Source organism: Neoarius graeffei, chromosome 28, assembly GCF_027579695.1.
Source record: "Neoarius graeffei isolate fNeoGra1 chromosome 28, fNeoGra1.pri, whole genome shotgun sequence".
In the NCBI taxonomy this organism is placed as follows: Eukaryota; Metazoa; Chordata; class Actinopteri; order Siluriformes; family Ariidae; genus Neoarius; species Neoarius graeffei.
In genome coordinates, this window is record NC_083596.1 from 30,209,252 (window position 1) to 30,224,316 (window position 15,065).

A 15,065-nucleotide genomic window follows, 5' to 3' on the forward strand; every position below is an offset into this window, starting at 1 on the left:
TGTCCACATACCTGGCAATTAAAGTGTTTCTGTGATGTTGTTTATGTTTGGGAGGATAATTCTGTGTTTAAATGAAATGATACAGCATCTGCGTCTCTTTAAGCTCAAAATATCACTCACTGCATTTGTTGCTCTCTCAATATATGCATTTTCTCTTATTTTAACAAAAAGTATCAATAGTTCTGGAGAGCACACTGTGTAGCTCTTGACAGTAGACCCTAACTTTACAACAAGATTCTGATTAGTGAATCAATATTTGACAGGGTCAGTATTTGACCACAGAGTAACATACCTAACTGAACATCAGTAGTGAAGCGGAGCTTGTGGATCATGCTTATTTTAAAGGATTTGTAGTGGTGACTGCTCAACATATCTTGTACTGTATTGATGTCTATGGGCGGGTCCTCTTCCAAGCTTTCCTCTCCTCTGGAGCCTTTGAGGGAAGATGAGGACAGGAAGGAGACAGAAAGAACAAGAAAGGTACAGATGGACAAGGGAAAGAAATTAAGACAAAGTAGTTAAAAAGAAGGGAAGTTGAAAAAAAATATATAAATTAGTAAATTAAACCCTTCAAGCTGCCAACTCTCACAGATCCCAAGAGTGTGTGGTACATTGGTATTAAAGTAAGCGTTTGAGTGACAGCTGGTTTCAAACACATTTTTTGTTCTTCCTCGGGGTAGTGTACTGTCCAAACTCACTGTTCTCTCGGACTAGACAGAACTCCAGTGTGCTCTGGCTCTCCAGTGTACTGTCCAGCTCTACTGCCACATTTGGCTCCATCTGCTTTTCCAAACGATACATGGGGCCTACAACAACACAACAGCAACATTTTCTACGAGGACTGTTTATCACCTCTGCAGTATATAAATTAAGGGTGCACACTGTATTGACCAACAATTGGTTGCCAGTTGTACAAGCCAGTTCCCCCCAAAAGTTGGGACACTGTGTAAAATGTAAATAAAAACAGAATGCTATGATTTGCAAATCATGGAAATCCTACATTTCATTGAAAGTAATACAATAAGTGTTATTCTTATTATATTATTTTGGAAAATAATACAATAAGACAACATTGAAACCTTTTTTTTGACAAATATATTCACATTTTGAATGTAGTGCCAGCAAGAAGTTTCAAAACAGTTGGGATGGGGCAACAAAAGACTGGAAAAGTTGTGCAATGCTAAAAAAAACAAAAAATAAAAACACTGAGTAGGTTAACTGGCAACAGGACAGTAACAAGATTGGGTCAGTAAAACAAAAGAGCATCCCAGAGAGGCTGAGTTTCTCAGAAGTAAGGATGGGGAGGGTTTCACCACTCTGTGGGCAAATAGTGGAATACTTTATGAATAATGTTCCTCAGTGTAAAATTGCAAGGAATTTAGGGATCACATCATCTATGGTACATATTATAAAAAGATTCTGAGAATCCAGAGAAATCTATATCTGCAAGGGACAAGGCTGAAAACCAACACTGGATGCCCAATGTTGATTGGATCTTTGGGCCCTCAGGTGGCACTGCATTAAAAACAGACAAGATTCCAGCGGTCTCAAAAGTAGCCGGTCACCGGCGGCAAATTGCCGGCTATAGCTTGTTATGCCGCCAGCTATTGTGAGTCGAGTCATAAAATTTAATATTAAATATTTCTGACAGCAAAAGAAGTTGTGAACGTAAATTACATCCACTATGTCATGTATGTCCGTTGCCGCGTCAACTGTTTACACATCCTCGACACAAGTGCAGCCATTACTGCCGCCTGTGTTGCCAGATTGCGCGTTATCCCGCCCAATTTGGGCGGTTTTAAGTGCATTTTGGCGGGTTTTGAACATATTTTGGGCTGTAAAACGTCAGCAGTATCTGGCAACATATTTTTTACTTAATACAAGAAATTAATGGATGCCAACGTTTTTGCCAAAATGGTATTTTATTTTCCATTGTTTAGGCAGCTTCAGCATCATACTGTGAGATTCTGTTCAAATTGTTTTTTTTCTTCTATGAAGCCTGAGCCATTTATTTTATTAGTTTATAATTATTGTTTAATTTAGTCTTCAGGAGAGACTGCCTGCACACAGTACTAGTATTAATAGTGTTTTTTCTTACATGAAAGCTGAGGTGTTTATATTATATTTTAAGGTAACTTCATGTTGTGCTGTGAGGTTCTATGCACTTTAACTTTTGAACCAACAGGAGCATTTGGATAAGTAAAGCCTATTTTTCTGCATTTTTGTAGTCCTGGTAATCTTTTATATTGGTAAAGTTGTTTATAGGACCATTTCTCAGTGTCTGTTTTTTTTAATCAATAGTTTTTCAGTAATAACTTAATATTTAACATATCACTCAATTTTAAACAACCCCCGCGTCTCCCCCATAGTCTCCAAAATTTCTGTGGGAAACACTGGCGTGCGTAACAATGCTAATCAAGCTTAAGCTAGACAACCCGCCTCAAATACCCGTCCTGGGTAAATGTTATCCCAATTTTAGATGGCCTGTTCCAAACCATCCCGCCCCATGAAAAATTCGTACTTGCATCTCTCTCTCTCATATATATATATATATATATATATATATATATATATATATATATATCTCCCTGCACGCTTTGCGTGCATTATGTCTGCCGCTGGGAGACATTTTACCATTTTGCACCCTGCTGTAAATTATTTGTACCCCGCTATTCTCCCAAACTTTGAAGCCCGAGATTCTATAGTGGAATTTACTGCATGGGCTCAGGAACACTTCCAAAACCCATCATCTGTGAACAGAGTTCGTCACTGCATTCACAAATGCAAGTTAAAAGCATATATAAACAATATACAGAAATACTGCTGCCTTCTCTTGGCCCAAGCTTATTTTATGACGGACTGAGGCAAAGTGGAAAACTGTTCAGTGTTCTGATTAATTGAACTTTGAAATTATTTTTGGAAATCATGGACACCACATCCTCCAGGCTAAAGAGGGGAGAGACCATCTATCATTATCAACAGATAATATTTGTTAGCTTGTCATCAGTGCACAGTTCAAACGCCAGCATCTGTGGTGATATGGGGGTGTATTAGTGCACATGGCATGGATAGCTTGGACATCCGAGAAGGCACCATTAATGCTGAACAAGATACAGGTTTTGGAGCAACAATCTGCCATCTAGAGGACTTTTTTTTTTTTTCGGGGAAGACATTGCTGATTTCAGCAAGACAATGCCAAACCAAATTCTGTACATATTGTAACTACAGTGGTGCTTGAAAGTTTGTGAACCCTTTAGAATTTTCTATATTTCTGCATAAATATGACTTAAAACATCAGATTTTCACACAAGTCCTAAAAGTAGATAAAGAACCCAGTTAAACAAATGAGACAAAAATATTATACTTGGTTGTTTATTTATTGAAAATGATCCAATATTACATATCTGTGAGTGGCAAAAGTATGTGAACCTTTATTTTCAATATCTGGTGTGACCCCCTTGTGCAGCAATAACTGCAACTAAACGTTTCTGGTAACTGTTGATCAGTCCAGCACACTGACTTGGAGGAATTTTAGTCCGTACAGAACAGCTTCAACTCTGGGATGTTGGTGGGTTTCCTCACATGAACTGCTTGCTTCAGGTCCTTCCACAACATTTCGATAGGATTAAGGTCAGGACTTTGACTTGGCCATTCCAAAACATTAACTTTATTTTTCTTTAACCATTCTTTGGTAGAACAACTTGTGTGCTTATGGTTGTTGTCTTGCTGCATGACCCACCTTCTCTTGAGATTCAGTTCATGGACAGAGGTCCTGACATTTTACTTTAGAATTCGCTGGTATAATTCAGAATTCATTGTTCCATCAATGATGGCAAGCCATCCTGGCCCAGATGCAGCAAAACAGGCCCAAACCATGATACTACCACCACGTTTCACAGATGGGATAAGGTTCTAATGCTGGAATGCAGTGTTTTCCTTTCTCCAAACATAACGCTTCTCATTTAAACCAAAAAGTTATATTTTGGTCTTATCCATGCACAAAACATTTTTCCAGCAGCCTTCTGGCTTATCCACGTGATCTTTAGCAAACTGCAGACAAGCAGCAATGTTCTTTTTGGAGAGCAGTGGCTTTCTTCTTGCAACCCTGCCATGCACACCATTGTTGTTCAGTGTTCTCCTGATGGTGGACTCATGAACATTTAACATTAGCCAATGTGAGAGAGGCATTCAGTTGCTGAGAAGTTACCCTGGGATCCTTTGTGACCTTGCCGACTATTACACGCCTTGCTCTTGGAGTGATCTTTGTTGGTCAACCACTCCTGGGGAGGGTAACAATGGTCTTGAATTTCCTCCATTCGTACACAATCTGTCTGACTGTGGGTTAGTGGAGTCCAAACTCTTTAGAGATGGTTTTGTAACCTTTTCCAGCCTGATGAGCATCAACAACGCTTTTTCTGAGGTCCTCAGAAATCTCCTTTGTTTGTGCCATGATACACTTCCACAAACACATGTTATGAAGTTCAGACTTTGATAGACCCCTGTTCTTTAAATAAAACAGGGTGCCCACTCACACCTGATTGTCATCCCATTGATTGAAAACACCTGACTCTAATTTCACCTTCAAATTAACTGCTAATCTTAGAGGTTCACATACTTTTGCCACTCACAGATATGTAATATTGGATCATTTTCTCAATAAATAAATGACCAAGTATAATATTTTTGCCTCATTTGTTTAACTGGGTTCTCTTTATCTACTTTTAGGACTTGTGTGAAAATCTGATGTTTTCGGTCATATTTATGCAGAAATGTAGAAAATTCTAAAGGGTTCACAAACTTTCAAGCACCACTGTACATGGCTTCATAGTAAGAGTCCTGGTGCTAAACTGGCCTGCATGCAGTCCAGACCCACTGAAAACATTTGGCATATTATGAAGCGCCAATTCGACAAAGGACACCCCGGAATGTTGAGCAACTAAAATTGTATATCAGGCAAGAGTGAGACATTTTACATTCAAAACTACAGCAACTGATCTCCTCAGTTTCAAAACATTTACAGTGTGGTGCTTAAAAATTGAGGTGAGGCAACACCGTGGCAAACATGCCCCTGTCCCAACTTTTTTGAAACATGTTGCTGGCATCAAGTTCAAAATGAACATATATTTCTCAAGTAATAAGATTTCTCAGTTTCAACATTTGATATGTTGCCTTTGTACTATTTTCAATGAAATACAGGGTTTCCATGATTTTGCCATGATTTTGTCCACCAGTCTCTGACATCAGCTTGCTGAAATGTTTAATCACGCTTCCATGAAAATTCCTTCAGTTGTAAGATGTTTGCGGGGTCCCCCCCCCCAATAGACTGTCATTTTCAAATCTCAAAACATTTCAATGGGGTTTAAATCTGGATTTTGTCTAAGCCATTCCATAACCTTCCATTTCTTCTTTTTGAGCCATTCCTTGGTGGATTTGCTACTGTGCTATTTAAGTAACTCTGCAGTTAACAATATAACTGTATCAGATCAGCAATTAGAATGTTTTACTCCCCTTAGAAAAACTGAACTAACTTCATTCATTTTTATATCAAAATCTTCAACTTGTGGACTAGATCCCTTACCTACACTTCAAACTACTGCTTCAAACAGATAATACCAGAAGGAATTGAACCTCTTCTAAAAATAATCGATTATTCCCTTAGAATTGGTATTGTACTGAAATCCTTTAAACTAGCAGTTTCAAACCCCTGATTAAAAAACCTGACCTCAACACCTGTCAGCTGTCCAACTATAGGCCAATATCAAACTTCTCCTTTATCTCCAAGATCCTAGAAAAAGCTGTGGCACAGCAGTTATACTCATATCTCCACAAGAATAACAACATTGAGGAAACGTATCAGTCAGGACATAGATCCTAGAAAAAGCTGTGGCACAGCAGTTATACTCATATCTCCACAAGAATAACAACATTGAGGAAACGTATCAGTCAGGACGTAGATCTCGTCATAGCACAGAGACAGCAGTGGTTTAAGTAGTAAATGACCTACTGTTGGCCTCTGATCAGGGCTGTGTGACCCTGCTTGTATTGCTTGACCTTAGCGCAGCCCTTGACACCACTAATCATGCCATTTTTCTTAACTAGAAAATGTTGTGGGAGTCAAGGGACTCTCCTGACTCAGGTCTTATTTAACTGATCATTATTGGCTTGCTGATGTAAATGATGATTTTTCTATGCATACCAAGATAAAGTTTGGTGTTCCACAAGGTTCTGTCTTAGGTTCACTGCTTTTTTTCTTTATATGTTACCTCTGGGTAATAATATTTGTAAGCATGGAATTAGCTTCCACTGTTATGCTGATGAGACACATGTTTCTGCAAAGCCAGATGAGAGACACCAGCTTAATAACATTGAGGAATATGTAAAGGATATTAGACACTGGATGCTTATTAACTTCCTTCTACATAAGTCTGACAAGACAGAAGTATTTGTACTCAGACCACATGCAGCTTGAAGAAAGTTTTCTGATTGCATTGCATAGGGAAGCCATGGCCTAATGGTTAGAGAAGCAGCTTTGGGACCAAAAGTTCACAGGTTCAATGCCCTGGACCAGCAGGAATGGCTGAAGTGCTCAAGTGAGGCATCTAACCCCCAACTGTTCCCCAGGCTGCTCTGGGTATGTTGTACATCGCTCTGGATAAGAGCGTCTACTAAATGCCATTAGTGTAATGTAATGCATAGGTAATCTGGATGGTCTTTCTGTTTCTTCATGTGCAGCAGTAAAAGACTAAATGATTGGGGTGATCATTGACTCGTCTTTCATTTGAAACTGATAGATAACCTTACGAAGATAGCTTTCTTTCATCTCAGATATGCTGTTAAGAGACACACACAGGGCTCGTCATTAAGGACTGCCCGATTACCCGGGGCAAGTGGGATATGTCCCCAACATGCCCGACCGGGCAAGTTGGAATGAGCATATATTACGAACTACCACCACAAAAATTAGGCTTTTTGATCTTTTATTTCAGTTCCTAAAAGCGTCCCTCACTACGTATCCGCCATTATGTCTTGGCTGTTTTCTTAGTCTCGGTTTCAATTACTGCTTTGCAAGTTATTTTATATACCCTCGTTGTTGTAGTATGGTACACATACTGTTTATAGACCCCTTGCGCATGATGTCACACATCACATGATAATTACAGCTGGGGTCAGACAGACACCATCTTTCATGTAAGCAAGGCTTCAAGAACAACAAGGAAATGAGTGGTTAAAGAATACGAAGAGAGGAGCTCAGCCTGAAAACTCCAGAGAAATTCATGATTGTATTTAAAATGTATTTTACAAAAACAAAGTCAGAAGTGAATATGGAAGAGTTTGCTTAAGAATCTCATTTTATTTTTATCTGCTCGCATTCGAGTTAGTGCCTTCATGAAAGTATTTGATTTTCTTAAAGGTGAAGCCACTTCCTTATTCGACACAGAAAACCCAGATTGGTTTCAAACAACTCGGGCATATTAAAAAAAAAACCTCAACAAGGAGTGACATGTGCGATAAATCCTGAAAGAACAGAAGAGATTAAAAGCAGAGAGAGCTGGAGCTTTGTTTCTGTTATCAGAGGAACCCAGTCCTGTGCAAAATATTTATATACCATTTTTGTGTTATATCATCCACCTCTAGGTTTAGTAAAAAAAAATAAAAACCTGCACTGTCATATTACAGACCAGCTGCACTGATTCAGTTACAGGTTGCCAGGTCTGTATAAAACATCCACAACCTACACACTAAACAATAATTTTAAACATTATCCTGTCTGTCATGACACAGCATGTTTTTTTTTTTTAAACCTAGAGGTGGATGATAAAAAAAAAAGATATATACTCAAACAGTACTGTTCAGAAGTATTGGCACCCTATTGTTTTCTTCATACAAACTTTGTGATAGATTTCTATTTATGATTTCTACATTATTGAGTAATGAACCTACAGTCAGAGAGTTCTACACAAACACACAACTTTGCAACAGCTGCATGCATGTGAAATGGAAATAAATCGACTAAAACAGGAAAAAATATTTTGGATAAAATTGTTATTGTCCATCACAAGTAAAAAGTAACCAATAACTAAACATAATAATAAACTTGATCAATAACCAAACTCCAACTCAGTGTGTGATCTTCATTTTATGTTGTAATTCACAACTATTCTACGGTTTTCCTCAAAAAACGAAACACGCAAAATAGGGGGCAAGTGGGTTTAAAAGTTAATGTTGCCCTGATTTTTATTTATATGAGTGATTCCACGCTTATTGGTACTGAAATGGGGACATGAACTTATTTTTAAAAATTCACCTAAAACCATTTCTTTTTTTTACCATCAGGTCACAAAACATGTAATCTTTAATGAATGATGTGTTAAAAGATAACTTTAATTTTCTGAGATGTAATAAAAACATATTTATATGCCAAAGTCAGAACGTAACAGAAGTGTTGTGGACATATATATTCTCAATTTTAACAATGTAGAATTACTTTTTGAAACATAGGAAGGTGATGTTTTAGCAAATATAATTAATAAACATGTGTAGTAGAATAAACATACACATTCTTTCAATAAGATTAACATGGTATATAGCTAGATTGTAATTAATTTGTAACAGACGCGAGATGGACAATCGTAACAGAAGTAATGTAACAGACATCATTTTGGAACTCATAGGCTTGACTTTGGCATATAAATATGTTTTTATTATATCTCAGAAAATTAAAGTTAAAAGATAACATATCATTCATTAAAGATTACATGTTTTGTGACCCGATGGTAAAAAAAGAAATGGTTTTAGGTGAATAAGTTCATGTCCCCATTTCAGTACCCATAAGCGTGGAATCACATATACATATATATATATATATATATATATATATATATATATATATATATACACACACACACACACACACATATATATATATATATATATATATATATATATATATATATATATATATATATATATAAAAATGGCATGCTGTTCAGTAAATTACTCTTTGAATATATGGAATGAAACGTTGTATTCTGCCCCCATTCCCACAGCTCGGCAGATAGACAACAGGTCCCAAGAAAAACTCTGACTCAGAGGAGAGTATTAGAGTATATTGAGAAATGCTGTAAAACTCAACAAACAAAATTTACAAATTAGTATTATATACAGAAAAGACCATTATACAAATATGATCCACGAGGGAAATGACCGTCACCGTAGCTTCGTTGCACATAAAAGAAGTAAAGACTAATAAAACCACAAGCATTCGCCAGAGTGTTAACAATGTCTTTATTGTTTAAAATAGCCACAACCAAATCCCGAGCCGACTGACTCATTTTTGCTGCAGGACGGCGGCAGTGCCTTCATGACGTCAGCCAAGTTTCATTCCATATATTCAGAGTTTCATTCCATATTTTATATATATATATATATATATATATATATACACACACACACACACACACACACACACACACACACACAGTGGGGCAAAAAAGTATTTAGTCAGCCACCAATTGTGCAAGTTCTCCCACTTAAAAAGATGAGAGAGGCCTGTAATTTTCATCATAGGTGGGTCATTCTACGAAACCGGTGCCTTTTGTGTCCGCATAATTTCATGACCTCTAAAAAATGTCAGAAATTGTGAAAATGTATTTCAAATGAACAAAACTGTTTATTTAAGTGTTGTGAATTACACAATGCATGTTTTACTGTCACTGTAAACAAAAATCCTAAATTTTTTTCATCTTATCATATACACAACCTATTTTCCCATGTCCGGGAAGTCCCGTATGGAATTTGCACCTAACATATTTACATAAATATATACATTTTTCAAACAATTTTTATTAATTTCATGAATAAAATTACATCCTTCGTAAAATACAATAGTTTTGTTTAGAATAAAAGCATCATTTATTATCTAAAAATCACAATTTATGCTCGTCCCACAATTTTACATACCACCCCCTAACACTTACACGTTTTGGCTGTTAGAAAGACAGTGTCTCTAAGTGACATCACAGAAAGCTGATGACATCACTAAAACCCTTGGCCAAAGTCAGGATCCCAAGCAGGCAAGTTCCCACACAATTTGATATGATTTATTTGCTCTTTTTGGTAGTTAGATAGGGTCTGTTAAGCTTAACCTTACCACCCTGTAACGCATAATAGACAGGGAAACTATAAAAAAATTCTTGTTTTTTTCAGCTTTTAAGGAAAATAGAGAGATTTGTAAACTGGATTGTACACTTGTTGGCTATGCTAGTTATTATCAGAACTAGCTGAGGTCATTCTGAGGTGAAATTTGCCACCCTGTAACATACCACCCTTTAACACTTTGTATTGTTACAGGGTGGTAAAGGGAACATATGAGGGCTTGTCAGTGGCATTAAGATTATAATTCAAATGTTGTATCTATATTTAGGGATTTACATACTATTATAAGTACAGAAACCTATTTATTATTTATTTATTTATTAAGAGCACTGGGAATACAATCAAAGCTTCAGTGAGTCATTAGCAGTGAGTTCATACCAGCCAGATAGTTTGAATGCTGCGTTTTTATGTAAACAAAATCTAACAACCAGTTATGAGTTGTCCCTCTTTAAACTTATCACACTCACTTGTATCATTAATCATAATTTTCATAATTTAATGTTAATTTGCAGATGATCATGGCCCCAATGAGCAATGCAGAATGGCAACGATTATTTCGTGCCCGCCGCAATGCTGATCCTGTGAGGAGGCAGCAGTATCTAGAAAAAGGGCAGAAATGGAGACAAGATGTAGAAACAGGGAAGAAGTTACTCATCAGAGATCTGAATGAGAGGGACCAGCGACAGCTAAGAAAAAAGTGGAGAGAACAGAATGCAAGAAGAAAGCAGGCAAAGGATAGGATGAAAGCTTTTGACAGCCCTCCTGAGAGCCCTGAGGTTTTCCAACCACAAAATGCCGAGAGGGAGCAGGCAGGATGCAGTGTTGAATGCACTTACTAATGTTTTTTTATTTGTATTTGTGAAACCTTTTATCAATAAATATTTCATATGTATTTTGGCTCTTGTCTTATATTTGCTGTCCCTACATATATCCAGGAAAAATTAATAAAACTAATGTTAATGCATGGAAACAAACCAAATCAACAGACCACAGGTGGCTTCTCCAGTGAGGAGAGGGAGGAAGATCCTCCTTAAAAATTCTAAGAATAAAAAGTTGAAATTGTCTTGACCAATTTAATGAATTGCTGTCCTTGAATATTACTATTTTACTGCCAAATACGACATGTACATTATATTTGTTTCTCTGGGTGAAATTACATTAGCACCCCCTATCGCTCGCTATTAGAAATTACTGCACGGAGGATCTTCCTCCCTTCGGCTCCCATTCACTCCGATTCAAACAGTCTCCGGCACTGGCGGCTCGTGGTTAACATAGACTTCAATGAGAGAGAGGAGGAAAATCCTCCTCTAAGAGGGTGGGACTAGCTAAGAGATCTGACAAGTGCTACAAAATATCAACCAATAGGCTGCAGCCCTAGTTGCGCAATGAACCAATAAGTAGAGGCCTTAGCTGCCTGGGGGGAGGGGTTATCTTATCAAACTTAACTTCTAGATCCGGTGACTCGGGCACTTCGGCAGTCAGAGTGAGAACGGCGAGGTGGAAGTGGATTGACTATGTTATAAATATTCTATGAATAAAGTAATGGAAACAGAGGACGTGGTGAATGTTTTGCTTGCAAAACCCTTCCATGGGCTGAGCTAGAAACATGGACGCCAGGTTTGCTTCATTAAATACGGAAGATTTTGAGAGAATTTTGAAAGAGAAAGATGTGTTGAACACCTGAAAGTAATGTGTACAGCAGCTATAAAAAGTGTACACACCCCGTTAAAATGATAGGTTTTTCAACTATTATCAACTCAACCCGTGCGTGTAACTATAGCCGGTCCAGCAGGTGCGGTCGCATTGGGGCCCGTGACCTTCAACCAAGCATTCCTTCCTCCCTCACTTTTACAAAAGCCAGCCGCTACTGCAACAGACCCAAAGCAGGACTTACCACTCTGTAACATGACTTACCACCCTGTAACAATGTGTTTTTTGTTTAAATTCATGGAAATGCTGTGAAATATCCCCAAAATAATTGTTTTATCATAATGTGATAAAATAAGCCTATTAACAAATGTAACGTTCATTTCACAATATGGGGTAAAATGGCCAATATTGTTAAAACACCAATTATAAAACACTGAGAATTCATGTTATGGAGATAGAAATATAAATTACATAAATATCTGATTAAAAACCCAACTTGCAATTTCTAATATCATATTATGGACAATTATGTGAGAGGAAAATATAAGATGATTTGAAATTAATATATGCATTATGCTTCAAATTTAGTGCATCTTGTCCGTTACAGGGTGGTAAAACACATGACACCTGGGTCACAATAAAAAGGATAATATTAACAGGAATTTATGCACAAGGTGGAAAAATACATTTTTTTGCGGCTCTGATGTCACATATTTAATATGAGTATCTTAAAAAATAGCTTATCTTAAATTATTTTTTTCAGAATTGCAATGTGGAAAAGGCACCGGTTTCATAGAATGGCCCAGGTACACTTCAGCTATGAGAGATAGAATGGGGGGAAAGAATGCAGGAAATCACATTGTAGGATTTTTAATGAATTAATTGGTAAATTCCTCGGTAAAATAAGTATTTGGTCACCTACAAACAAGCAAGATTTCTGGCTCTCACAGACCTGTAACAACAACTTTAAGAGGCTCCTCTGTCCTCCACTCGTTACCTGTATTAATGGCACCTGTTTGAACTCGTTATCAGTATAAAAGACACCTGTCCACAACCTCAAACAGTCACACTCCAAACTCCACTATGGCCAAGACCAAAGAGCTGTCAAAGGACACCAGAAACAAAATTGTAGACCTGCACCAGGCTGGGAAGACTGAATCTGCAATAGGTAAGCAGCTTGGTGTGAAGAAATCAACTGTGGGAGCAATTATTAGAAAATGGAAGACATACAAGACCACTGATAATCTCCCTCGATCTGGGGCTCCATGCAAGATCTCACCCCGTGGGGTCAAAATGATCACAAGAACGGTGAGCAAAAATCCCAGAACCACATGGGGGGACCTAGTGAATGACCTGCAGAGAGCTGGGACCAAAGTAACAAAGGCTACCATCAGTAACACACTACGCCGCCAGGGACTCAAATCCTGCAGTGCCAGACGTGTCCCCCTGCTTAAAAGCCAATACATGTCCAGGCTTGCCTGAAGTTTGCTAAAGAGCATTTGGATGATCCAGAAGAGGATTGGGAGAATGTCATACGGTCAGATGAAACCAAAATAGAACTTTTTGGTAAAAACTCAACTTGTCGTGTTTGGAGGAGAAAGAATGCTAAGTTGCATCCAAAGAACACCATACCTACTGTGAAGCATGGGAGTGGAAACATCATGATTTGGGGCTGTTATTCTGCAAAGGGACCAGGATGACTGATCCGTGTAAAGGAAAGAATGAATGGGGCCATGTATCGTGAGATTTTGAGTGAAAACCTCCTTCCATCAGCAAGGGCATTGAAGATGAAACGTGGCTGGGTCTTTCAGCATGACAATGATCCCAAACACACCGCCCGGGCAACAAAGGAGTGGCTTCGTAAGAAGCATTTCAAGGTCCTGGAGTGGCCTGGCCAGTCTCCAGATCTCAACCCCATAGAAAATCTTTGGAGGGAGTTGAAAGTCCGTGTTGCCCAGCGACAGCCCCAAAACATCACTGCTCTAGAGGAGATCTGCATGGAGGAATGGGCCAAAATACCAGCAACAGTGTGTGAAAACCTTGTGAAGACTTACAGAAAACATTTGACCTCTGTCATTGCCATCAAAGGTTATATAACAAAGTATTGAGATGAACTTTTATGATTGACCAAATACTTATTTTCCACCATAATTTGCAAATAAATTCTTTAAAAATCAGACAATGTGATTTTCTGGATTTTTTTTTTCTCATTTTCTCTCTCATAGTTGAGGTATACCTATGATGAAAATTACAGGCCTCTCTCATCTTTTTAAGTGGGAGAACTTGCACAATTGGTGACTGACTAAATACTTTTTTGCCCCACTGTATAGTGTGTATATACCATGTGTGTGTGTGTGTGTATATATATCACTCTTGTGTCTAAGGATTACCTTATTCTTTTATATTTTATATATATATATATATATATATATATATATATATATATATATATATATATATAAAGAATAAGGTAATCCTTAGACACAAGAGTGTCTAAGGATTACCTTATTCTTTTATTTATATATATATATATATATATATATATATATATATATATATGTATATATATATGTATATATATATGTGTGTGTGTGTGTGTCACTACTACTTTTGGCTGCTCCCGATTAGAGGTCACCACAGCGGATCTTTCATCTCCATTGCTCCCTGTCTTCTGCATCCTTCTCTACCACACCTGCCACTTTCATGTCCTCTCACCACATCCATGCATCTACGCTTTGGTGTCCCTCATTTTCATGTGCCTGGCAGCTCCATTCTCCTTCCAACATGCTCTGCATCTCTTCTCAGGATGTGTCCATACCATCTCAGTCTCATCTCTCTTAGCTTCATTCCCAAGCTCTCCACATGTGTTGTCCCTCTGATGTGCTCGTTCCTTATCCTGTCCAACCTCGTCACTCCCATCACAAACCTTAACATCCTCAACTCTGCCACCTCCAACTTTGCCTCCTGTCTCTTCGTTAAGGTTACAGTCTCCAATCCACACATAATAGCTGGTCTCACTACTGTCTTATACATCTTACCTTTCATTTTTGCTGGGACTTTCCTATCACAAATGACTCCCGAAATCCTTCTCCAACTGCTCCACCCTGCCTGCACTCTCTTTCTCACCTCACTATCGCAGCCCCCATTTTCCTGCACAGTTGACCCCAGGTACTTGAATTCACCAATTTTCTTTACGTCTACTCCTTGCATCTTCACTACACTCTCATCCCCATTCTTACTGATGCACATGTATTCTGTTT

The 15,065-nt window shown here is 37.9% G+C and overlaps 1 protein-coding gene across 7 annotated transcripts in view; it reads right to left on the reverse strand.

Annotated features, from left to right (window-relative positions):
- Positions 1–15,065, reverse strand: part of mapkap1 (MAPK associated protein 1) — a 527,166-nt gene that overhangs the window by 33,173 nt on the left and 478,928 nt on the right. For 6 of the 7 annotated variants that reach the window (XM_060912998.1, XM_060913001.1, XM_060912997.1 and 3 more), the window contains 2 exons: positions 699–806; positions 293–433 (listed from right to left, as the gene is read on the reverse strand). The exons of the other annotated variant lie outside the window; for it this stretch is intronic. In XM_060912998.1, the coding sequence (XP_060768981.1) occupies positions 293–433; positions 699–806 (249 nt within the window). The remainder of the gene's footprint in view (positions 1–292; positions 434–698; positions 807–15,065) is intronic. 7 annotated transcript variants of the gene reach the window in all.